The sequence below is a fragment of the Bos javanicus genome, chromosome 14 (assembly GCF_032452875.1).
Source record: "Bos javanicus breed banteng chromosome 14, ARS-OSU_banteng_1.0, whole genome shotgun sequence".
Classification (NCBI taxonomy): Eukaryota; Metazoa; Chordata; class Mammalia; order Artiodactyla; family Bovidae; genus Bos; species Bos javanicus.
The window spans coordinates 69936695-69963638 of NC_083881.1; the positions used below are offsets into that span (position 1 = coordinate 69936695).

A 26944-nucleotide genomic window follows, 5' to 3' on the forward strand; every position below is an offset into this window, starting at 1 on the left:
GTGCCCAGTGCAGGGAACCTGGGTTGGATGCCTGGTCAGGGAATTAGATCCCACAAGCCGCAACTAAGAGTTCTCATGCTGCAACTAAAGATCCCACATGTCACAATTAAGGCCTGGTGAAGCCAAATAAATAGTATTATAAAAAAGAGAGGAAGAGGGGCCAGAGCTTCCTCTTTGTGGCTTGCTAGGACACAGTGAGAAGGCAGCTGTCTGTGCGCCGGGAAGAGCGCTCTCATGGAACCCGAGCATGCTGGTGTCAGGTGTCAGACTCCTTGGCCTTCAGAAGTACACGAAATGAACGTTTAGTGTATATTAAAAAAAAAAGAGGCAGTAAGTTTGGTATGTGTTAATGGCATTTCTTTTATCAGATTTCTTTATATGTCTAAATCTTAGCTAAAGGAGATTTTCCCCTTTTGGGAAAATAACAGCTCTAGGGACTTCCCTGGCAGTCCACTGATTAAGACTCTGCACTTTCAGTGTAGGTGGCGAGGGTTCAGTTTCTGATTGGGGAGGTAAGATCCCACATACAATGAAGCGTGGCTCCCAGAAAACACCCCCACAAACCCACCCACCCCCCTGAAACAAAACAAAGCATAAGCCTTCTGATAAACTTCAGGGACTTCCCTTATAGAAAGCAGGCAGTTAGGCTTATGTTTTCCAGGGTCTGTTTTCCTCATTTGGTATTACTCATTGTAATAAAGAGATTGAACTAGTGGAACTAAGGAAATTTGGGAATAAATTTTGAAATTACAGTTGAGGTCATAGGGAAAAATAGTTTGCTTTACAGTTAGCATTTTATGAGCACAAATAAAATGACCATTGTTTCTCTTAACCCTTATAAGATACTGTTGTGTGAGGTCTTTGTCTCTGATGGCCGACACACTGTAGTTTAATCTTTTTTCTTGTATCTTATCTGCTAAGCACAGTTAATAATTTCACTTTTCTTTGTATCCTTTATTCTTCTGTGCTCATTTGTCTTTTTTTCTAGACTGTGAGCTTTTTGTGGGCAGAGAAGTATATTTTACTTGTATTTGTATCTTTGGTCTTTTTTGTAAATTTTATTTATATAAAACAAAAACAGTTTATCCATTTCACTCACCCCTACCCCCCACCCTCTGGAAACCACCAACCAGTCTCTTTGTATCTATGAGCTTGTTATTGGTGTTCTTTTTAAACTTACTTTTTTTAGATTGCACATTTAGGAGAGATCATATGGTATTTGGCTTTCTCTGATTTATTTCACAGAGCATAATGCCCTTGAGGTCCATGTTGTTGCAGATGGGAAGATTTCTTTCTTTTTTTGGTGGCTGAATAGTATTCCGTTGTATTAATATGTGTATGGAATAACACATACACACCTTCCACATTGTCTTTAGTCTGTCATCTGTTGATAGATGTTTACCTTGTTTCTTGGCTACTGTACGTAATGCTGCAGTGGACATGGGAGTGCATATAACTTTTCAAATTAACGTTTTTATTTTCTAGGGTAAATACTCAGAAATGGAATTGCTGGATCATTATGTTGGTTCTACTTTTAATTTTTTGAGGAACCTTCATACTGTTTTCCTCTTATTAGCGGCACCAGTTTACCTTCTCACCAACAGTACATGAAGATTTCCTTTTCTCCACATTTTCACCAACAGTTGTTATTTCTAGTCTTTTGGTAATAGCCACTCCCTGTGGCTTAGTGGTAAAAGAATCCACCTGCCAAGCAGGAGATGTGGGTTTGATCCCTGGATTGGGAAGATCCCCTGGTGAAGAAAATGGCAACCCACTCCAATATCTGTGCCTAGGAAATCCCATGGACAGAAGAGTCTGGTGGGCTATAGTACATGGCGTAGCAAAGGGTCGGACACAACTTAGAGACCAAAAAAGCAACAAATTCTGACAGGTGTGAAGTGATATCTCATTGTGGTTTTGATTTGTGTTTCCATGTTAATTAATGATGTTGAGCATCGTTCCATGTACCTTTTGTTTGTTCTAATAGGTTTTTGATGGAGTCTTCCTTCAGTCATATCCGACTCTTGTGACTCCATGGACTGTGCCTGCCAGACTCCTCTGTCCATGGGATTCTCCAGGCAAGAATACTAGAGTAGGTTGCCATTTCCTTCTCTAGGGAATCTTCCCGACCCAGGGATCGAACCTGTGTCTCCTACATTGGCAGGTGAATTCTTTACCATGGAGCCACCTGGGAAATCCAATGGAATCTGTAGGGTTTTCTATATATTATACACGTTTTCCCTGCTCTCTGAAAGTGTGTTCCTGTGAAACCCTTTGTAAGCCAGAATGATATAAAGTGAAGAAACAATTACCTTAGGATACATCTTGCTACTGGATGTACAAAGTCAATTGAGATAAAGCACAGATGCTCACAGACATAATTCAAAGCTGTGGTGGCTTAATGCTGAGATGCTAAGTGTAGTTGCTGGGGAAGGAGCTTGGTGGTGCCACTCTGACTTTTTTGGGGTTATGTTCCCTCTATAACAGCTCACTGCAAAGTTTATTTGGTTAGTGAAAACAGGTGCTAACATGAAGTTTTTGTAAATGTAAAGTGGTGTAAAGTGAACTTCTAAAAAGCAGGTCACAGAGTTGGACGCGACTGAACTACCAAGAGCACACACATGGTGTGGTACAGTCCCTCGGTACCTGCTTTGTTGGGAGTGTTTATCTTAAATTGATTTCAGTTTTGTCAAATTATTTTACTGCGTCTGTTGAGATGATCGTATGACTTTTATCCTTCATTTTGTTAACACATTGACTAATGTGCAGATGCTAAACCTCCTTTGCGTCCCTGGAGTAAATCCCACAGGATCATGGTGTATTATCCTTTTAGTGTATTGTAGAATTCTGCTTGCTGATAGTTTATTGAGGATATTTGCATGTATGTTCATCAGGGATATTGACCTGTACCTTTCTCTTTTATTTTTAACTGATTTATTTTTAATTGGAGAATGTAACTTTCTTTTTTGGGCTTCTCAGTGATAAAGAATCTGCTTGGGAAGCAGGAGACACGGGTTTGATCATTAGGTCGGGAAGATCCTCTGGAGAAGGAAATGGTAACCTGCTCCAGTATTTCTTGCCTGGAAAATGACATGGACAGAGAAGCGTGGTGGGCCACAGTTCATGAGGTCGCACAGAGTCAGACACAACTGAGCGACTGAGCACACCGACACAACTCTGTTTCCTTGAGACATCCTTGTATAGTTTTGGTATTAGAGTCATGCTGGCCTTGCAAATGAGTTTTAGAAAGCTTTGAGAAGAATTGGTATTAATTCTTCCTTAAACATTTGGTAGAATTCATCAGTAAAGCCATATGGTTCGGACTTTTGTTTTGGGGAGGTTTTTGATTAGTGATTCAATCTCCTTATAGTAATTGGTCTGTTCAGATATTTTGTTTAATCATGATTCAGTCTTGGTAGGTTGTATGTTTCTAGGGCTGTATCCATTTCTTCTAGGTTGTCTAACTTGTTGGTGTACAATTGTTCATAGTAGGTTCTTATGATCCTTTGTATTTCAGTGGTATCAGTTGTAATATCTCCTCTTTCATTTTTGATTTTGCTTGAGTTCTCTCTTTTTTTCCTCAGTGAGTCTAGCTAAATGTTTACTAATGTTACCTTTCCTAAGCTTGTAGTTTCATTGATATTTTCTATTGTCTTTAGTCTTATCGCAGTGTAGTCAACTGACTTGTCAGAGACAAATACCACATGATATCACTTATATCTGGAATGAAACCATGACACAAAGGAACCTGTCTACCAAGCAGAAACATACTCCCAGATTCAGAGAGCAGCTTTATGGTTGCCAAGTGGGGAAGCAGGGGTGGGGAGGAATGGAGTGAGAGTTTAGGGTTAGATACAAACTATTACATATAGAATGGATAAACAGTAAGGTTCTGCTGTATAGCACAAAGAATTACATTCAGTATGAGATAAACCATAATGGGAAAGAATATAAAAAAGAATGTGTATAACTGGGTCACTTTGCTGTACAGCAAAATTAACATGGCATTGTTAATCAGCTGTACATCAAATAAAGAGAAGTGGAAAAAAATTTACTGACTTTTAAAGAAAATTTTACTGGAGTATAATTTCTATTTATAGTGTTGTGTTAGTTCCAGATATACAGCAAAGTGAATCAGTTATACGTATCTCCACTCTTTTTTATATTCTTCTCCCATATAGGCTGATACAGAGAACTGAGTAGAGTTCCCTGTACTATGATAGGTCCTCATTAGTTACCTATTTTATATTTACTAGTGTGTATGTGTCAATCTCAGTCTCCCAGTGTATCCCCGCTGCTTTCCCTCCAGTAGCTATAAGCCATTTCCTCCAGTAGCCATAAGTGTGTTTTCTACATATGTAACTTTCTGTTCTATAAATAAGTTCATTTGTATAATTTTTTTTAGATCCCACACACAAGCAATATCATATGACATTTGTCTTTCTCTCGCTGACTTGCTTCACTCTTACTTGCTTTAAAATGGACACCTGAGCGCATACATTGCATTTATATATGTGTGCATGTTTTTAACTTTTTGTTTTGAAATAGTTACAGATTTATAGAAGGCTGCAAAGAAATGTGTAGGGAAGTCCTGTGCACTCCTCCCAGATTCCCCTAGTTAACATCTTTGACAACTCTAGTACAGTATCAAGACAATATTGGCATTGTTACAGTCTGCAGAGCTTGTTCACATTCACCAGTTTGTACATGTACTTGTGCACGTGTGTGTGTATATACGTGTAGCTGTGTGTAATTTTATGTCACGTATAGTTTTGCATACCCATCATTGCAGTTAAGATCCTTGATTGTACTGTCACAGTATTCCCTGGTGTTACCCCTTCCTAGCCACACTCATCCCACCTATACCTATTTTTGGCAATCATTATTCTGTCTCTGTAATTGTATTATTTCATAAATGTTACAAAATGGAATCATGAAGTTGGGATCTTTTTAAGATTGGCTTTTTTCATTCACTGTAATTTCTTTGAAATTTATCTACTTTCTCTGTGTATCAGTAGATCATTCTTTATTGTTGCTGAGTAGTAATAAATAGTATGGATGTATTATTTAACTGTTTAGTGATTGAAGGACATTTAGATAAGTTTCTAGTTTTTGACTTTAGCAAATAAAGTTATTTATGAGCATTTGTGTACATCTTCCTGTGAGAAAATAAGTCTCCATTTCTCGGATAATTCCTAAGAGTTCCATACATTATATTTTGGTATATGGGTGTCAGAGATTTTAACTTTCTCAATATAAACTGATTAGCAAAATTTCTGTTAGACAACAGACATTTGTTCTGTTAGGAACAAAAAAGTTAATAAATTCTGAGGATGAAAACCCAAATGATGAATGGCAATTTTGTCATGTATTTATATTACTAACTTTAATAATTTTAAAGTTCTTTTTCTTTTTCTAATAAAATCAGCTGATGGGGAGAAAGAAGATCAATTTAATGGAAGCCCTCCAAGACCACAGCCAAGGGGACCAAGAACTCCACCAGGACCCCCGCCCCCTGATGATGACGAAGATGATCCCATGCCGTTGCCAGGTAGAAATAATATTTTTTCCCTCTCTTGATTAATGTTAATGTAATAGTACTTTTTTATTAGAGGAAAAAAAATAGATGCTGGTAATCAAATCTTGATGAATATCCCCCACCGCCATTCTGAACAGTGTTTTCTTGTGGTTTTTTTATTGTTATTGTTGCCGGCAAGTTAATTTGTTTAAAAAAGAAATCAGTTAATTCATTTGAAACTGAAGCAACATTGCTTTGAAAATAAAATGTTAATGTACTATAATGATAGTATAGAGAAGCACCAGTAAAAATAACCTGTATGTATTGGAAGAGATAAAAATCTGTAGCTACTTAATAGCTAAAAAAGAGGATTATTGTGTAAGAACATAAAATAGCATACTTTGTTAATTCCCACTCTAGAAAATTGTGCAGTGTTTACTCTTAATATTTTTTAAGAGCAAGTAATTCTACCACTTTTTTTTTTAAGTGTATTTATGAGCTAAATCATCCAAAATATCATTAAATAGTTGCAATATCCAGTCTTTCTGCCTATTATTATTTAAACAGTTAAAATAATCTGTGCCTTAAATATCAATTTTTCAGTGTCTGGTGACAAGGAAGAGGATGCTCCTCATAGAGAAGATTACTTTGAACCCATTTCTCCTGATCGGAATTCTGTTCCCCAGGAAAGTCAATATTCTGATGAAGGAGAGGTAGAAGAGGAACAGCAAGAAGAAGGAGAAGATGATGAAGATGACGTGGATGTAGAGGAAGAAGAGGATGAGGATGAAGATGATCGTCATACAGTAGATAGTATCCCTGAGGAGGAAGAGGAGGATGAAGAGGAAGAAGGTGAAGAAGATGAAGAAGGTGAAGGTGGGTGAATTAACTAGGACTTCTTGTTTTTAAGTGCTGGAAACTAGCTTGATGTAGAAGAATTTATAGTTGAGATAAGTGGCTTTCAAGAAACCCAAGAGTCAGCTGGTCCTTGAGACTTGACTAGACTTGAGGATTTCTATCTTTTCTTTGCTTTGTTTATCTGTTATTTAGTTAGGAAAATGAATTTAGGTGATTTTTTTTTTTTTAAACTAACTGTTACGTCTCTATTTACCCCACATCTTTAATATCTTCTCTTTAACCACCCAATTTAAACTGCCTGACTGTGTCTCAGATCTGTTTCCAGTTTTCTGGGAGAGAGATTCTGTTTGGCTTGCTGTGGTATCAGCTTCCCCTTGATACCATCAGCTTTGCCCAGGGAAGCAAGAATATGCAGCAAATACATGGTGATTAGGGCTTTGGTGATCTGTCTTCAGAGGAGTGGTGTTTTAAGCTGCCTAGAATCCCTAAAGATGTCTGTCACCTCAATATTTTGGCCGAATAATGATATCTACAGTATTATTAGACATTTTTACAAGGAAAAAAAAAATTTCAATTACAGAGGGACATAAGGCAGCCTGATGCAGTCTTTTAGTTAGGTCTTATTTTTCCTTTGAAAGCAAAAAGAGCTATTCAAGCTAATTGACTCTTAATTTGTCCAGTAAATGGAGTGTAATGTTAAAGTATTTATGTACAATGACAGATCATCTGCTTTGTTCTATAAGATAGTAAAGAGGAGAGTCATTCTACATGAGAATGAGAACCATTTCAGTATTACAGGGGCCCTTTTACAAAATATAAGTAATTGAGTTATTGAGTGATAACTCTTTTAACTGACCCCATTTCTAGGATACCACAAAATCCTTTTTAGATTTATTGCATTTAGCAAGTAGCAGTTAGATTTCAGGCAGGCTTTGTTAATCAGAGGACATTTTTTGTAGAGAAGATAAGAGAATAAGGCTGGTTAATTTGATTTTTACTAGAAGACATCTGGGGTTTAGTCTCGAATCAAGTCTCTTTAGGCCCTTTCTTTTCAAATATGAGTGTATTGCTATGGCTAAGTTGTTTTGAGCTTAAGAATGTCCATAGAGGCCTGTTACTGGAGGAGTACCGTGGAAACATTTCCTTTTCTTTCTTAGGCTATTGTTACTCATCTCTGTTTTACCACAGCCAGGTAACAGTTGTGTTTAAAACTAACAAATTTTCTGTTTCTAGTCCTGTATTACTAAATAGAGGGAAAAGCTGCATGTGTCATGATATGTAAACTCTGTTTTGGCAAAGATGGGTACTTTTATAAACAAATTTTCCATAAAAACATGATACAGAACTGGGAACTGTGTAATAGGTAAATACAGAGGAGTAGAAGTGAAGGAATATGAGATTCTAGAATGTTTTTCCTGACAATATTTGGTGTAACTTGGTAATTATGGTATTAATTCTTAGTTAATTTAATAATTTTGGCCCATCGATTCATTTTTTCCATCTTAAAAATACTCTCTCACAAGGCAAGCTTAATTTCTTCCTTCCTGAGAGATATTTTTGGTTCTTTTTTTTTTTTTTGAGACATTTCTTATTTTATTTCTGTGAGGAAAAGATTTATAGCAGAGTTATTGTAAAGCTGAACAGATATAATAGAAGATTTTGCTTATGAAGTTTCTTTATAATTGTTCTATTAGGAGTTATAAAATGTTAGTAAGTGTTGATAAGATATTGAGGCAGAAGTTAATATTGTTGATGGAATCATTACTTTTCATTTTTTTGCCACGTTATTAAATAATTTATTTTGACTAACCAGATTGTTTTGCACTAAACAATGATGTAACAACTAAGTATTATTTAAACTGATTTTCAGGGGATGATGGTTATGAGCAGATTTCCAGTGATGAAGATGGAATTGCTGACTTGGAACGTGAAACATTCAAGTATCCAAACTTCGATGTCGAATACACTGCTGAAGACTTAGCTTCAGTCCCTCCTATGACATATGACCCATATGATAGGGAGCTGGTACCACTCTTACACTTCAGCTGTCCGTACAAGACTACCTTTGAAATTGAAATCAGTAGGATGAAGGACCAAGGTCCAGATAAAGAAAACTCAGGGGCAGTAGAAGCCTCAGTGAAGTTGACTGAACTGTTGGATTTGTATCAAGAAGATAGAGGTGCAAAATGGGTAACAGCTTTAGAAGAAATTCCAAGTTTAATAATAAAAGGACTAAGTTATTTGCAGTTGAAAAATACAAAACAAGACGCCCTTGGTCAGTTGATAGACTGGACCATGCAAGCTTTAAATTTACAAGTAGCCCTTCGCCAACCCATTGCCTTAAATGTCCGACAGCTCAAAGCTGGGACCAAATTAGTGTCCTCACTAGCAGAATGTGGGACCCAAGGAGTCCTGGGACTGCTACAAGCAGGAGTGATCAGTGGCTTATTTGAGCTCTTGTTTGCTGATCATGTCTCATCTTCCCTTAAATTAAATGCATTTAAAGCTTTGGACAGTGTCATTAGTATGACAGAAGGAATGGAAGCTTTTTTGAGAAGTAGGCAGAGTGAAAAAAGTGGCTATCAAAAACTTCTGGAGCTCATACTTTTAGATCAGACTGTGAGGGTTGTCACTGCTGGTTCAGCTATTCTTCAGAAATGCCATTTCTATGAAATTTTGTCAGAGATTAAAAGACTTGGTGACCATTTAGCAGAGAAGACTTCTTCTGTTCCTAACCACAGTGAACCTGATCATGATACTGATGCTGGAGTTGAGAGAACAAACCCAGAATATGAAAACGAGGTAGAGGCTTCTATGGATATGGATCTTCTGGAATCCTCAAATATAAGTGAAGGAGAAATAGAAAAGCTTATCAACCTCTTAGAGGAAGTTTTTCATTTAATGGAAACTGCACCTCATACAATGATCCAACCTCCTGTTAAGTCTTTCCCAACAATGGCACGTATTACCGGTCCACCAGAGAGGGATGATCCATACCCTGTTCTCTTTAGGTGAGACATTTTTGACTTTGGAAAGTATATTTCACCAATTATTAGAGGCAGTTGCATGTGATTGCTTTTTTTTTTAAAGCTACAAAGCTTTGTTTTATTTTTTTATTTTATAATTTTATTATTTACTTAAATTTTGGCCATGCTGCGTCTTAGTTGCTGTGCGGGCTTTTCTCTAGTTGGGGATGAATGGAGGCTACTCTTCATTGCGGTGTGAGGGCTTTCCATTGCAGTGGATTCTTTTGTTGCAGAGCACAGGCTGTAGGGCACATGGACTTCAGTAGTTGCAGTTCCTGGGCACAAGAGCACAGGCTTAATAGTTGTGGTGCACAGGCTTAGTTGCTGTGTGGCATGTGGGATCTTCCTGGACCAGGGATTGAAGTGTCTCCTGCATTGGCAGGTCGATTCTTTACCACTGAGCCACCAAGGAAGCCCCTTGTTTGTTTTTTTTAAAATCTGTAGGTAATGTGTGTCTTTGTAAGGATGTCTTGATACTTCAAAATAGGTCATAGTGAGAAGTGTGTTAACTGTATTTGAGCTATATTTTGTTAATACTTAAAAGTAGTAATGGCAACTTAAGTTAAAGATATAAGTAATAATCAACCATAGTGCTTATATTAGCATATCTGTGAGCAAGAATAAAGGAGAAATTGCCGGGTGGCTTCTGGGAAGGTGAAGCAAAGAGGATGGCATAGGAAGGAGAGAGCTTTTCTGTGTAAGCCTCTTTCTACCTTATGATTCTAAAACATTGTAAGTGAAGCTGATACTTTACTAAGTTAATTTTACAGTCCTTGTTAAAGATACATTACAGGTTCAGTTGTCACTTGTTTCTGCCTTCTAACCCTCTAGTTATTTATTGGTACAGTTTTGCCATTTTTAGGTACCCACAGATTTTTAAAATTTGCTTTAATTTTTGAGGGTTTCTTTTTTTTTTTTTTGGCATTTTGCCTGTAAATAATTTTTTAACAAATGTAAAAATTGCATTTTTATTATTTTATTTCAGTGATTATTTTTTGCCTGGCTTTGGAGCATAATGTATTAACAAAAAATCAGTACTTGTCCATTCCAAAATCTGTACCTGTCCATTCCTGTTTTTAGCTGAAACTCATTTGCCTTAGCTTGAATTCGTACAGGAGTTTAAGATGATAATTGCTAGAGCAAGGTCTAGTAGGAGATGAGGCCAAGAGTACAAGTGTAGTGGTTTCGCTTTGAACAAGAGAACGGAAACCTTTTGAGTATACAAATACAGTTATCTTTGTAGTATGGAGACAGTAGAGGAGACAGGTGCTTCTCACTGGTCATGTTTTTTGTAAATTAAGACTTAAAGTAATGCCCTGAGGGTGACTAAGTATAAGAAAAGAGATGATGCTCCCAAATAGTTATTGAGGGGAAACTAGTAATTAATGGCCTATTAAGTAATGTTGTTTTTTGTTCTCTCATAATTGGAGATCGTACATTTGGGTGTCAGATTTTAGGAGATAAAGGGTTTTGAATGCTGGGCTAAGGAATTTGGATTTTTTTTTTTTTTGATTAATTTTTTTTTTTTTGCTGTGCTGCTTGGTACGTGGGATTTTAGTTCCCTGATCAGGGGTTGAATCCAGGCCCCTGACAGTGAAAGCACTGAATCCTACCTGCTGGATGGCCAGGGAGTTCCTGGGGATTTTGTTTTTAGAATGTGGAAGATCTTGAATATTTTAGAGTAGCAGATCTGATATGATCGAAGTAGTGTTCTAAGATTATATTATAGTTACGAGATGTATTGCCATGAAAAAGAAATTGATGTTATTAGGTAGATAAGCCTGTCTGAAGATTCCAGGGTGTGGGTATTGTGCTGAATACTGGGCCTAGTATAGTGGCATTTATAGCAAATGGGAAGACAAATACTGTGCCAATATTGAGAGTTTGTGGTGGAGAGCATTACTTGGACTTGGCAACTGGACCTGATAAGAGAAAGTAAGAAGGAGCTAAAATGCTTTGAGGTTTCTAACTAGGGTAACTATTGGAACTGTGATTTTATGGACAGAAATTGATAAATTAGGAGGGAGAGTGAACTTTGAAAAGGGAAATAATTACATTTTGGAAGGGTTAGTTTGAAGTGATGGCAAGGCTCTGATGTCCCATGTTGGGATCTTCAAGGTAACCCCCAGATTGACTAGCTGGACTCATAGGACTCAGTGTTATAATCTCAACCAGGATTTATTACATCAAAAAGATACAAAACACAATCCCCAAAGGGAAGAGGTACATGGGACAAAGCCTGGGAAAATGAGTCATAAGCTTCCAGAGTCCTTTCCTAGTTTAGGCACAAAGGATCCCCTTAAGTCCCCCGGCAACAAATTGTGACACGTGTGAAATGTTGCATACTGAGGAAGTTCATTAGAATCTCAGCATCCAAGCTTCCTGTTGGGGGATAGCCATGTAGGCACCCAGTACCTTGCATGTACCAGAATTTCAGACTGCCAAAGAGAAAGCAGGTGTTCAGAATGAACCATATTATTTGCATAAACAGTTTATGTGCAGTGAGTATTCTTATCAGTTGATGGGTTGAAGCTGTCCCGAAGTCCAAGTCCCTAGAGGCCAGCCAAGGACCAGCCTTTCTAAGATAAGCATTCTGAGGCCTGCCATGTTAACTCTTTTCGAAACATTCCATGAGGTGGTTAAGGGTGCCCTTAAGAGCGTAGAGGTGTTTACCTTTGTGGTGAGCATTTACTGCAGGTGTTTTCCTCATGATACAGAAGCCTGCGTTTAAGCAGAAATATGATTGAAAAGGCAATTTTATGCTTTTTGATTACAACTATGTGACATTCTAGAAAAGGCAAAACTATGGAGACAGTAAAAAGATCAGTGATTGCCAGGAATTGGGAGCTAGTTGGGGGATGCATAGATGGACAGAGTATTATTAAGACAATGAAAATACTCTGTATCAGTAGCAGTTGTGTCTGTTAGGGGTGTTAGGTAAATTCATACCTTTTCTACTAAAACTGTGTGTACTAAAAATGGTTCTTGGATGTAATAAAAGAGTACTGTTGTATTAAGTACTGAAGATGGATAATTTGACCTTTTTTTCTTTCTAGAAGTACCAGTTCAGATATACTGTAGTAAATCTGAATATACCAAATGCTTTTTATAGTATATGCACTGTATTCTTCCTAGATGCATGAATTCAGATATACTGATATGCCATGAGTTGAGTAGGACCATGGTTAAAAAGGAAGGAGCATTTGATAAATGGCCTGGAAAGAAGGCCCAGAATTTAAAGTCAAGGTTGATTCTGGAAAGAGAAAATTTGTCAACAGTTACTAAGTAAACCTCTTTTGAATGCTAGGAAAAAGCCATATAGAACTTTCACTTTCATTTGGTCCTGTGGAGAGAAGACTTGCTGTTCACATTATGTTTTTAATTAAAGCAGTATATTGCTGAGGATAAGGATTATTGCTGCTAAAATTTTTAACATTACCTGTCTAATGAAAACTGAGTAAATGAAATGTTGTGCACTGACTTAACATTTATCTTGTTACTTCTTCTGCAGGTATCTTCACAGTCATCACTTCTTGGAGTTGGTTACTCTGCTCCTGTCAATTCCAGTGACAAGTGCGCATCCTGGTGTGCTGCAAGCCACAAAAGATGTTTTAAAGTTTCTTGCACAGTCACAAAAGGGTCTTCTTTTTTTTATGTCAGAATATGAAGCAACGAATTTGTTGATCCGAGCTCTTTGTCATCTTTATGATCAAGATGAAGAAGACGGTCTCCAGTCTGATGGTGTTATTGATGATGCATTTGCCTTATGGCTGCAGGACTCCACACAGACATTGCAGTGTATTACAGAACTGTTCAGCCATTTTCAGCATTGTACAGCCAGTGAAGAAACTGACCACTCAGATCTGTTGGGAACTCTGCACAACCTTTACTTGATTACTTTTAATCCTGTGGGAAGATCAGCTGTTGGCCATGTTTTCAGTCTTGAGAAAAATCTCCAAAGTCTTATTACACTAATGGAGTACTATTCCAAAGAAGCCTTAGGGTAATTTTATGCTTACTCCTTCAATTTCCTGTTTTATTGGAAAACTACATCACTGGTGGGGTAGATTCTTGAAAGAATGTGTTGTTTTGAAAATAAAAACTATAATTTTTTTACATAGCCTATAACTTGTTAATCAAGGATTAGAATGATGAACTCTCTAAGATGTGGATATAAAGAAATGAAATAGTAGCTTCTTTGGTTTCCCCACAGAGTTAACAAAGATTGCAGCTGTAGTACTCCTGATTTTTGTGGAGGGGAGTCATAAGACACAGAAATAATACAACTTAAGAGTCATGAGGACTGTCTTGGTGGCTCTGCCCTCACCTGCTAAGCTATTCATGATGCTCTGACTTTAGAAGTGTTTTGACTGGATGAGGGAGTTTGAGAATGATGGTGGTTTTTGAAGACCTTGCCCTGTTGGGCAGAGGGTTTTAGTCTATGAGAAGAGAAACTCATTCCTCCTGGTTCGTGCCATACAAAGCTGTGGTGTCCTTTGCATCTGAGTCTTGATATGACCCCTTGAGTGACTGATTTCTTGGGAGGACTGTAAAAGGCGAACAAGAGTGCTTCTATGCCTAGCTATACCTTTATAGTTCTGTAGTGGAAGTCTGAATAATCACGATGGTAGGTTGATTCATCACACTTTCTCCTGTATATCCAGAGGGAAAAAACATTTTAAAGGAGATTAATGAAGTGTACTTCCTAATCTTTCATTGCTGATGAAGTGTACTTACTCATATTTTATAGTTATGATCATATTTTGTAATAGAATTCCACTTTCCATTTTGATACATGTGCTTTGTTATTAATATACTTTTAAGTAGTGGTTTCAGGTGAAGTGGAGGTTAAACTAAAATGTGATTTCCTGTTTTCATAACGTTTGTAATGTTTCATGGTAAATTTCCTTGATCTTCTTGAAACCAAGTTAAAAAAAAAACAGTTAAAAAATTGTTCCTAAAAAATTATTTGCATACCAAAACCTTTAAAACCTTATTTTGTTTCAGTGATTCCAAGTCTAAGAAGTCAGTCGCTTATAATTACGCATGCATACTTATCTTGGTGGTGGTTCAGTCTTCCAGCGACGTCCAAATGTTGGAGCAGCATGCAGCATCTCTCTTGAAGCTTTGTAAAGCAGACGAAAATAATGCTAAATTGCAAGGTATGGCACTTGATCTTATTTTAAGCATTTATGATAAGTGAAGAAAAAAAAGCCTTTGACTATCTGTAGTTCGTTGGAGAAGGAAATGGCAACCCACTCCAGTATTCTTGCCTGGAGAATCCCAGGGACGGGGAACCCTGTTGGGCTGCCATCTATGGGGTCGCACAGAGTCAGACACGACTGAAGCGACTTAGCGCAGCAGCAGCAGTAGCAGTAGCAGCAGTTCGTATTTGCCATTTGGGACCAGGGGCTTTATCTTGTTTGATAATATACCTAGTAACACCTTGGGTTAACTTTCCGTATAAGTTAAAGCATGTTTTCTGGAGGTATTTTATATGGTATTCTTAAAAAGATTTTTTTAGGAAGTTGTTGAAAATACCTTTTTCTGGAAAGTCATGGAAATTTATGGGTGGTTGAAGTTCCTAATCAAAACAGAATTAAAGATGAACTCAGAAGTTCAGTTTTGTACAGGAGTTTAGAAGTACAGTTTGTTAGGTGTGTGTGTTTTCTTTGAATATGTACTTATTTCTGAGTACAACTTAGAAATCCATTTGTGGTTAACACATGTGTGCTATGCTCAAGTGAAAAATGATAAAAGTATTATTTTCTAAATGTATATTGAATGAAGTATTAAGTTTATAATCAGTTCAGTTCAGTCGCTCAGTCATGTCCGACTCTTTGCGACCCCATGAATCGCAGCACGACAGGCCTCCCTGTCCAGCAGCATCTCCCGGAGTTCACTCAAACTCACATCCATTGAGTCGGTGATGCGATCCAGCCATCTTATCCTCTGTCGTCCCCTTTTCCTGCCCCCAATCCCTCCCAGCATCAGAGTCCTTTTCCAATGAGTCAACTCTTCACATGAGGTGGCCAAAGTGCTGGAGTTTCAGTTTTAGCATCATTCCTTCCAAAGAACACCCAGGGCTGATCGCCTTTAGAATGGACTGGTTGGATCTCCTTGCAGTCCAAGGGACTCTCAAGAGTCTTCTCCAACACCACAGTTCAAAAGCATCAATTCTTCGGCACTCAGCTTTCTTCACAGTCCAACTTTCACATCCATACATGACCACAGGAAAAACCATAGCCTTGACTAGACGAAACTTTGTTGGCAAAGTAAATCTCTGCTTTTGAATATGCTATCTAGGTTGGTCATAACTTTCCTTCCGAAGGAGTAAGTGTCTTTTAATTTCACGGCTGCAATCACCACCTGCAGTGATTTTGGAGCCCAGAAAAATAAAGTCTGACACTGTTTCCATTGTTTCCCCATCTATTTCCCATGAAGTGATGGGACCAGATGCCATGATCTTCATTTTCTGAATGTTGAGCTTTAAGCCAACTTTTTCCCTCTCCTCTTTCACTTTCATCAAGAGGCTTTTGAGTTCCTCTTCACTTTCTGCCATAAGGGTGGTGTCATCTGCATATCTGAGGTTATTGGTATTTCTCCTGGCAATCTTGATTCCAGCTTGTGCTTCTTCCAGCCCAGCGTTTCTCATGGGGTACTCTGCATAGAAGTTAAATAAGCAGGGTGACAATATACAGCCTTGACGTACTCCTTTTCCTATTTGGAACCAGTCTGTTGTTCCATGTCCAGTTCTAACTGTTGCTTCTTGACTTCATATAGGTTTCTCAAGAGGCAGGTCAGGTGGTCTGGTATTCCCATCTCTTTCAGAATTTTCCACAGTTTATTGTGATCCACACAGTCAAAGGCTTTGGCATAGTCAATAAAGCAGAAATAGATGTTTTTCTGGAACTCTCTTGCTTTTTGGATGATCCAGCAGATGTTTGCAATTTGATCTCTGGTTCCTCTGCCTTTTCTAAAACCAGCTTGAACATCTGAAAGTTCACGGTTCACGTATTGCTGAAGCCTGGCTTAGAGAATTTTGAGCATTACTTTACTAGTGTTTGAGATGAGTGCAATTGTGTGGTAGTTTGAGCATTCTTTGGCATTACCTTTCTTTGGGATTGGAATGAAAACTGACCTTTTCCAGTCCTGTGGCCACTACTGACTTTTCCAAATTTGCTGGCAAACTGAGTGCAGCACTTTCACAGCGTCTTCTTTCAGGATTTGAAATAGCTCAACTGGAGTTCCGTCACCTCCACTAGCTTTGTTTGTAGAGATGCTTTCTAAGGCCCACTTGACTTCACATTCCAGGATGTCTGGCTCTAGGTGAGTGATCACATCATCGTGATTATCTTGGTCTTGAAGATCTTTTTTGTACAGTTCTTCTGTGTATTCTTGCCACTTCTTAATATCTTCTGCTTCTGTTAGGTGCATACCATTTCTGTCCTTTATTGAGCCCATCTTTGCATGAAATGTCCCCTTGGTATCTCTAATTTTCCTGAAGAGATCTCTAGTCTTTCCCATTCTGTTGTTTTCCTCTGTTTCTTTGCATTGATCACTGAGGAAGGCTTTCTTATCTATTCTTGCTATTCTTTGGAAATCTGCATTCAGATGCTTATATCTTTCCTTTTCTCCTTTGCTTTTCGCTTCTCTTCTTTTCACAGCTATTTGTAAGGCCTCCCCAGACAGCCATTTTGCTTTTTTGCATTTCTTTTCCATGGGGATGGTCTTGATCCCTGTCTCTGTACAGTGTCATGAACCTCAGTCCATAGTTCATCAGGCACTCTATCTATCAGATCTAGTCCCTTAAATCTATTTCTCACTTTACTGTATAATCATAAGGGATTTGATTTAGGTCATACCTGAATGGTCTAGTGGTTTTCCCTACTTTCTTCAATTTAAGTCTGAATCTGGCAATAAAGAGTTCATGATCTGAGCCACAGTCAGCTCCCAGTCTTGTTTTTTGCTGACTGTATAGAGCTTCTCCATCTTTGGCTGCAAAGAATATAGTCAGTCTGATTTTGGCGTTGACCATCTGGTGATGTCCATGTGTAGAGTCTTTTCTTGTGTTGTTGGAAGAGGGTGTTTGCTATGAGCAGTGCGTTCTCGTGGCAAAATTCTATTAGCCTTTCCGTATTCCAAGGCCAAATTTGCCTGTTACTCCAGGTGTTTCTTGACTTCCTACTTTTGCATTCCAGTCCCCTATAATGAAAAGGACATCTTTTTTGGGTGTTAGTTCTAAAAGGTCTTATAGGTCTTCATAGAACTGTTCAGTTTCAGCTTCTTCAGCATTACTGGTTGAGGCATAGACTTGGATTACTGTGATATTGAATGGTTTGCCTTGGAAACGAACAGAGATCATTCTGTCATTTTTTAGATTGCATCCCAGTACTGCATTTTGGACTCTTTTGTTGACCATGATGGCTACTCCATTTCTTCTGAGGGATTCCTGCCCGCAGTAGTAGATATAATGATCATCTGAATTAAATTCACCCATTCCAGTCCATTTTAGTTCGCTGATTCCTAGAATGTTGACATTCACTCTTGCCGTCTCCTGTTTGACCACTTCCAATTTGCCTTGATTCATGGACCTAACATTCCAGGTTCGTATGTAATATTGCTCTTTACAGCATCAGACCTTGCTTCTATCACCAGTCACATCCACAACTGGGTATTGTTTTTGCTTTGGCTCCATCCCTTCATTCTTTCTGGAGTTATTTCTCCACTGATCTCCAGGAGCATATTGGGCACCTACCGACCTGGGGAGTTCCTCTTTCAGTATCCTATCATTTTGCCTTTTCCAACTGTTCATGGCGTTCTCAAGGCAAGAATACTGAAGTGGTTTGCCATTCCCTTCTCCAGTGGCCCACATTCTGTCAGCCCTCTCCACCATGACCTGCCCGTCTTGGGTGGCCCCATGGGCATGGTTTAGTTTCATACGGTTTATAATAAGTTGAGCCTTATTATGTGGGTAGTCTTGAAAAGTTCAAGGTATTTAATTATAGGTTTTTATTATTTTATTTTTGTTCTTGGCTTTCAAACTAGCCAAATAGAAAATTTAACACAGTAGTTGTCAGGATAGCATGTGGCCACTTCTCTTTTTTGTCTTTGTCCATGCTGTGCAGTATGTGGGATCTTAGATCTTAGTTCCCTGACCAGGGATGGAACCTGTGTCCTTTGCAGTGGAAGTGAGGAGTGTTAACCACTGGACTGCTTGGGAAATCCCAGGCCTCTTTTCTTTTAATCCTAAAAAGATTAAAGTTTAGGATTAATCCTAAAAAGATTAAAGTGTTACCAGTAAAAGTTGCATACTAAACTCAACTTTCCATATTGAAAATAGATTGTTTTTTCCCCCTCAAAGTATGCCCTTACAAAAAGAGGGTGTGTAGCATCTTCAAAGGTATTACTAATGCTTTAGTACATATTCTGGGTGATGAGTACGCTTAAATTTATTATTCGTTTTATCTTTCATTTGAGCAATATATATTCTATATACATGAAAGTGGTAATTTAAAATTGTATAGGAAAAATATTCAGATGTAAAGTGTTGTAATCCTAAAAAGGAGTGTAGTACCAAGGAGAGACGACTCCTATTTGCAGTTTCCGTCAGTTCTTCTAATAAGTGTCTAGAAATTATTACATTAGAATGCTTTTAGAAAAACATTTTTGGTGATAGTCAGGTTCTATTCCTGGGCCAGAAAGGTCCCCTGGAGAAGGAAATGGCAACCAACTCCAGTATTCTTGCCTGGAATACTCCATGTATAGAGGAACCTTGACGGGCAACAGTCCACAGGGTCACAAAGAGTCAGACGTGATTGAGTGACTAATACTTTGACTTCACTTTTACGGCATAGCTTCTAGGCGGTTCAGTTGCAATAAATGGTGTATTTCATGTATTTCTTCCACAAACAAAGTTTCCTGTTACTGTTTTAGGGGTGAGAGTGATCACTTTTACTTTTGTAAAGGCAGATTAGGAAATTGACAAAATTTAAAATTTGTGTCACAGGAAAAGGCCCTCAGCAAATGTTCCTCCATGGGTTTGATCCTGTTAGAAATGAATACATTTGTGCATGCTGTTTTGGAGGTGTGGGAATCAGTGGTAGTATTGGGTGAATAAGCACTATGTTATTTTGTTTATGGGCAGTTAATTTTATAATTGTTTTAATGTTTTAAGTTGATTGCTATAGAAAAATTCAGTTTAGTTAGATAGTTTGGTTTAATCATATAAACATTTAAGTTTTCAGAAGCCAAATAACTAAGAGTGATAGCTTCTTATTTCTAAACCAGTATAGTATGACATTTACATTTCATTTTAAGGCTTGTTTAAATAATTTAGACACATAATTCCTATATAAAAACCACTCCATTGAAATGAACATGGATTTTGCAATCTAAAAATGTGTCGTGTCTTTGGAAAAGAATACCTTCACTTCCTTTGTTATTAAGGCTTGTTTGTAAGGCTTTTATTTTAAAATATTATGTTGTAAATTACTGTTTTCATTTTTAAGAACTTGGCAAGTGGCTTGAACCTCTGAAAAACCTTAGATTTGAGATTAACTGCATCCCAAACCTAATTGAATATGTTAAACAGGTAAGTAAAATTTAAAAGTGTCTTGATTTTATGGAACTGTGTGGTAGTATATAGTAATGTCGTATTAAATCACTTGTATAGATAATGTAGTTAAGTATACTTGATTGATTTACTAGTCCTGTGGGTATAGATTGGTAGTGGGTATAGATGGATATGTGATTGTGTGTATACATGAACACAGATGCCCACAACGATATTGCTTTCTATTGCCAGATTCTGTCCTATTTTTTTTCTTCTCAAATAAGAATAATATCACCTACCATTTTGGTGACATTTACAAAAATGTTTTAAAGTTAAATGCTATGATAATGTGATATATAATTGTTTTAGTTAAACTTTCTGAAAAAGAATATCCCTCAAAATTTTTGGGTGAAAATTGGTAAGAGTTAATTCTAGATAATTGGAATGAGGACTAGTTCTGTTTGTTCATTTGGGATGGTTAAATTACTTCAATCTGCAATTGAAGTAATTCATGAGAGTTGAAAAATCATATAGTTCATAATATTACAGTTGAAAAATTCGTATACAAGTCAAGTAATTCATAATGCAAAACTTTGTTATAATCAAAACATTGTTAGTTGGGGAAGTTTAAAAAGTTTTCTTTGCTCCTTGGTTGATCCAGTGTGTATCATAGGATGAAGGACTAAAGGTGCTCTTCTTTTTTTTAAAAGTGCTCTTCTTTTTAAGTGCTTTAAAAAAAAAAAGTGCTTTTTTTTTTAAAGGTGTTCTTCCTTCTTTTTTTCTTTTAAAATGATGCATAAGAAGTTTTAAACTAGAGGGGCAGAATAGACCTTGAATTATCCTTTTCCTCCATCTCCCCCAGAGAGTACTTTTACCTCCTACAATGCCATCATATTCTTCTGTTCTTTATTTTATGCCTCAAAGACGATCTAGAGTTTTTGATTATATTCAGTCTTTTTATTTAGCAGAGGTACATTTGTGTCCTGTAAACTTAGATGGTCAGGTATTTAGGGTACTTGTGCATAGTTAGGAGAATATATTAAGTATCCAGTAAAATACCAGAGGACTTGGATTAAAGTATTTAACCAGTAAAAAGTTCAGCGCTAGAAATTTGAATTGCATGTTATAATTAAAATTTTTAATTTTTATGTAAATCCTTGTCCCGTTAAGTATGGTTATTATAAATAACTCTCTAAGGTGTGCTAAAAAACAGCTGATCTAAGACAGAAACGTCACTCTGTGACTCCCTGCTGCCTTAAGTAACTTGTGGGATAACTGAAAGGCAGCAAGGAAGAAGTTAGAGGGAAAGATAACCCAAGGTAGGGAAAGTGAAAGTGAAAGTTGCTCCGTCGTGTCCGACTCTTTGCAACCTCATGGACTACATAGTCCATGGAATTCTCCAGGCCAGGATACTGGAGTGGGTAGCCTTTCCCTTCTCCAGGGGATCTTCCCAACCCCAGGGATCAAATTCAGGTCTTCCTCATTGCAGGCGGATTCTTTACCGGGTGAGCTACAGTGGTGGGAAACATGAGGAAAAGGGTTTTCTTATTTTTAGGTTTCTCCTCTGAGGTTTAAAGGCTGAAGTAGTAACATTTTAAAGTCGTATTTCTTCCAAGTTTTTTAAACCATGTATATGCTGCTCTTTGAAAATTACAAAAATAAGGCAACTTAAGTGTAACTATTTGTTGGCAGGAAAACATAGCCTGGGCAGGTGCTAAGGACATAGGTAACTGTATTTCTTCTTCCTCTCTTCATGCCCCAAATGGCCATCATTACTAGATTCCTGTGGTATTTTTGAAATGTATGTTATGTAGTATTAAACCACTCCCTGATGCTTCATCAATTTTGAAAGAGGTTTTTGTACCCACAGGGCTCTGTAAAATCAGAATCCCTTGCTTCCTTTTTGGAAAAACGGATATATAGAAAGAGTATCCAAAAAGGAGCTATTTTAAATTCTTAACACAGAGAGTTCATACCTATCTGTATGTAGCCTTTGTTTTTTAGTCAGTACTTTTTAATATACTTGTGTCAGCAGTTATTCATTTTATAAACATAATGTCACATATGATACAACATATGGCAAAGATTGTATAACCTTTAAAACTTCATTAGCTTTATTCATGTTTTAAGTGCACTAAGGAAGTTTAAAATGATGTAAGTACTTAACTTGAAACTCCTGTTTTTAACCATTGCCTTCTCTGGGTCTGATAGGTACTAAGAAATTAAAGTTTCTGTTCATTTTTATTTTTGAAGAATACTGATAACTTGATGACCCCAGAAGGAGTTGGCCTTACTACTGCCTTGCGTGTTCTCTGTAATGTGGCCTGTCCCCCACCCCCTGTTGAAGGTAATGTGGCTACTATACTTAAAAACTATTTTTAAAGCCCAGTGTAAATATCATTTATTAAATAAAATATTCAAAAATCTTAACCAGTGATTAATATTTAAGTAATTAGTTTTTTGTTTTTTTTTTCTCCCTTATTTATGTAAAGGTCAACAGAAAGACCTGAAATGGAATCTTGCTGTCATTCAGCTTTTTTCTGCTGAAGGAATGGACACCTTTATTCGGGTGCTGCAAAAATTGAACAGTATTCTGACTCAGCCATGGAGGCTCCATGTCAACATGGGGACTACCCTTCACAGAGTTACTACCATTTCGATGGCTCGCTGCACACTCACTCTTCTTAAAACTATGTTAACGGAACTCCTGAGAGGTGGATCCTTTGAGTTTAAGGACATGCGTGTTCCTTCAGCACTTGTGACTTTACACATGCTCCTGTGCTCTATCCCTCTCTCAGGTCGTTTGGATAGTGATGAACAGAAAATTCAGAATGATATCATTGATATCTTACTGACTTTTACCCAAGGAGTTAATGAAAAGCTCACTATCTCAGAAGAGACTCTAGCTAACAATACTTGGTCTTTAATGTTAAAAGAAGTTCTTTCTTCGATATTGAAGGTTCCTGAAGGATTTTTTTCTGGACTCATACTCCTTTCAGAGCTGCTGCCTCTACCATTGCCCATGCAAACAACTCAGGTATCACTTCCATATAACATGCATCTTATAAATGATGGCAATAACACTTTTTTAAAAACCAGTGGTTTTTCTTAAAAAAACAAAAACAAAAGACCCCCTCATCTCCTTCCCCTAAGAAAGACATAAAATACCTGGATGAGGGTGAGATAAAAACTGAAGCAAGTTGGTCACTAAGGAAACATGGGAGTAACATTTTAAATAAATTTTTGTTAATGTGAATTTTATTATGCTGTTACGTATACTTGTACTTTTGTTGTTTTTAGATCTTTTTCCCCCACCATTAACTAGGTTGCTTCATCAATGGACTCTGCTCTACTGACTGCTAACCTGAGAACAATAAGATTTTTTATTAGATGCAATGAATTCAAGCAAATGTTTAATTGTACAACAGAAAATTAAATGTTTTAAGCATGCAGTAAAGATGTTCTTTTCATAATAGTTCTTCCTTAGCAGTTTTTGTGATTGTAAATAAATATTAAAAAAAATCTACGTACACACACATTATACTTTTTTAACAGGTTATTGAGCCACATGATATATCAGTGGCACTCAACACCCGAAAGTTGTGGAGCATGCACCTTCATGTTCAAGCAAAGTTGCTCCAAGAAATAGTTCGCTCTTTCTCTGGCACAACCTGCCAGCCCATTCAACATATGTTACGGCGTATTTGTGTTCAATTGTGTGACCTTGCCTCACCAACTGCCCTTCTGATTATGAGAACTGTGTTGGATTTGATTGTAGAAGACTTGCAAAGGTATTTTCATTTTGCACTAAAATTTTTTTCCTCAAGGTATTTTTGACACAAATACTTTAAAAAAAAATTAACTTAGACTTTGGAAACCAGGCTTAAGAATGCTCAGATAATACGTGTACATATAAAATACACACAGCATAGGCACATGTATATGTGAATATATAAAGGTAAATTTTGATTAGAAAGCTATTATTTTATCTGCAAGATACCTTGAAATATTTCAAGTTTTAGGGTGCTGGAAAAGTGAACTGTGAAGTACTCTGATTTAAGAAAATATGTTATTGAAAACCCAAATTTACAAAGTTTTATAGTAATTGTAAAATTCCAGAGTTGTCATACCCAAGGAATGAAATTTTTTACGTAAGATTTGTATAATACGTGTTGAAAAAGCAAATTACTAAGTAATGCCTTAAAATCAAGAATTTTGTTTACTAAATGTGTTGATTTTATTTCAGCACTTCAGAAGATAAAGAAAAACAATATACTAGCCAAACCACCAGGTTGCTTGCTCTTCTTGATGCTCTGGCTTCACACAAAGCTTGTAAATTAGCTATTTTGCATCTAATTAGTGGAACTATTAAAGGTGATGAAAGATATGCAGAGATATTCCAGGATCTGTTGGTTTTGGTGCGGTCTCCTGGAGACAGTGTTATTCGTCAGCAGTGTGTTGAATATATCACATCCATTTTGCAGTCTCTCTGTGATCAGGTATTTATAGTTATTTTTATAAATTCTTTGTGGGTGTATATATTTTTTAACAACTTCTCCTGATGTAATTCTTGGCTGCTAACAAAAAGATCTCATCTGTTTCATTATTCATATTATTGTTTAGGGGGGATATTTGATTACTGAACCAACAATAAAATGATTTGGTGCTACATAACTTTCTTTGACCTTGTACATCACATGTTTCTCTAAAGAGGTTTTTTCATTGTCTTTATGAGATACTGTCTTTGGGTATTTATTCTGTGTGCCGTTGTATTCTTTGGGGTTGGTTATATCTGGTAGTTTCATTTTCTTTCCAATTATATTCTGTACTGATTCATTCTTGAATATTGTAGTTTTGTGATTGGTTGAATTAATACTATATTTTTTTGTTTGGGCTTTTTTTTTTTTTTTAATTAAAAAAAAATTTTTTTTAGCCATTCCTAAAGGTATGGGGATCTTAGTTCCTCAACCAGGAAAGTGCAGAGTCTTAACCGCTGGGAAGCCAGGGAAGTCTTTGCAACTTTGGAAGGCATCACAGCCTACTACAGTTTTAGTGTGTTTCAGGTTACTGTGCTTATAGATGTTGACTAGAAGTAGTAGTACTTCTTCCTGCTGTTCCTATTATTAACTTCCAATTGGTAGTTCCATGAGTTAATGAGAATTGCTTTAACTTTTAAAGCCCATTGTTACAGGGATCATCATAGATTTCTCTGCCTGATAGGATTTTAGCTTGTCAAAATGCTCCTACTATCTAATTAATCGAATGTGATTTTTCCAGGCAGAGTATTTTTAATAGGATCCCATATTAGAAGATTTGGAGGAGGGCATGGCAACCCTCTCCAGTATTCTTGCCTGGAGAATTCTCGTGGATAGAGGAGCCTGGTGGGCTACAGTCCTTGGGGTTGCAAAGAGTCAGACATGACTGAGTGACTAAGCACACACATATTAGAAGATTACCTTTTTCTAGCTAAAAAAAAAAAAATCCAATTTGGTTACATTTAACACTCAAGTCAAGAAGGAACATTTTTTGTGTGATTTGTTTTCACAAAAAGGAGATCTGGTAGAAAATAGTTTTGGACCTGGTAAAAAGGCTATTTTAAGTCTTTATACCTCAAAATGTCCAATCAGCTGGTATTTGTTTTATAATTAATATTGAGTTGTATGACCATGCTGAGTAACAGTTCAGCATCCTAGCTACCCTGATCACATAAACTTCATTCTTGGCTGGCCTCACCTAGTTGTATTTCCTTTCTATTCAAGCTTTGTTTTATAGTTTTAACCCAAGTTGAATAGTGGTTTCCAGTGTATTGAAGTGGTTAAAGGCAATAACACATACCTAAAAATGTTTCTGTAAAGTCTGCTTTACTTCTGTAAAAAGAGTAGTGTGGGTTTTTAGTTATTGTTAGGTAAACTTGCTGACATTGAAAAACTTGAATTTTAGATGTATATAAAAACGAGAGGAAAATATTGGAAGATTGTGCCTAAATGTTTTTTCGTTCCATCCATTTCTTTTTGTGATATTTTAAATTCAAGTATGGATATATTTATTAAAATTTATTTCTCTGAATGCTTTCTTTATAAATTTAAAAATATTCAGATGAATAAATATAATAATTTAAAATATTTTCATACCCAAAGTACTAACCTAACCATTTGAAGATAGAAACTACACTTAGTATAAGCCAGAAGGAAAAATTTTTCAAAGAGATGTTCTTTTAAAATAAGAATACTGTGAATCAGGTTCCGCTGCCAAGTGGTTAGGTGTCAGTCTTACAAAGTAGAAACACTGAAGCAAATTCTTTAGGTGCGTATCCTTGTATTAACCTTTGTAGAAGGGCAGAACAACTCCTTTGTATTTAATGTGTTTGAATCTGTGTTTGGGATGGGATAATAATTATACTATTTCAATAACTATTAAGTACTAATTGCTGTGTATTTCAGAAATAAAAGCTCGAAGTGATAGTGACAATCATTTAAAAAAACTGTTTTTTCCCCAACTCCCCTCCTCCCTCACAGGACATTGCACTAATTTTGCCAAACTCTTCTGAAGGTTCTGTTTCTGAACTGGAGCAACTCTCCAATTCTCTACCAAACAAAGAACTGATGGCCTCAATCTGTGACTGTCTCCTGGCTGTGGTAGCTAACTCTGAGAGCAGTTACAGCTGTTTACTGACATGTGTCAGAACAATGATGTTTCTTGCAGATCATGATTATGGATTATTTCATTTAAAAAGGTAATGCTTTAATTTAATTCTGTTGTTACTTAATTGACTCTTTTGCGGCCCCATGGACTGTAGCCCGCCAGGCTCCTCTGTCCATGGGATTTCCCAGGCAAGATTACTGGAATGGGTTGCCATTTCCTTCTCCAGGAGATCTTCCCAACCCAGGGATTGACCCTGCGTCTCCTGCGGTGGCAGGTGGATTCTTTACCACTGAGCCACCAGGAAGTGGTAAAAATTTACTATTTTCTTGTATTTTAATCCCCCCA

General features: G+C 37.0%; 1 protein-coding gene across 2 annotated transcripts in view; it reads left to right on the forward strand.

Moving 5' to 3' along the window:
* VIRMA (vir like m6A methyltransferase associated) overlaps window positions 1-26944 on the forward strand; it is a 63446-nt gene that overhangs the window by 20776 nt on the left and 15726 nt on the right. For both annotated transcript variants that reach the window (XM_061439351.1, XM_061439350.1), the window contains exons 6-16: window positions 5429-5551; window positions 6122-6394; window positions 8247-9387; window positions 12914-13405; window positions 14410-14564; window positions 19914-19996; window positions 22211-22304; window positions 22450-22994; window positions 23513-23748; window positions 24204-24456; window positions 26473-26690. In XM_061439351.1, coding sequence (XP_061295335.1) covers window positions 5429-5551; window positions 6122-6394; window positions 8247-9387; window positions 12914-13405; window positions 14410-14564; window positions 19914-19996; window positions 22211-22304; window positions 22450-22994; window positions 23513-23748; window positions 24204-24456; window positions 26473-26690 — 3613 coding nt within the window. The remainder of the gene's footprint in view (window positions 1-5428; window positions 5552-6121; window positions 6395-8246; window positions 9388-12913; window positions 13406-14409; window positions 14565-19913; window positions 19997-22210; window positions 22305-22449; window positions 22995-23512; window positions 23749-24203; window positions 24457-26472; window positions 26691-26944) is intronic.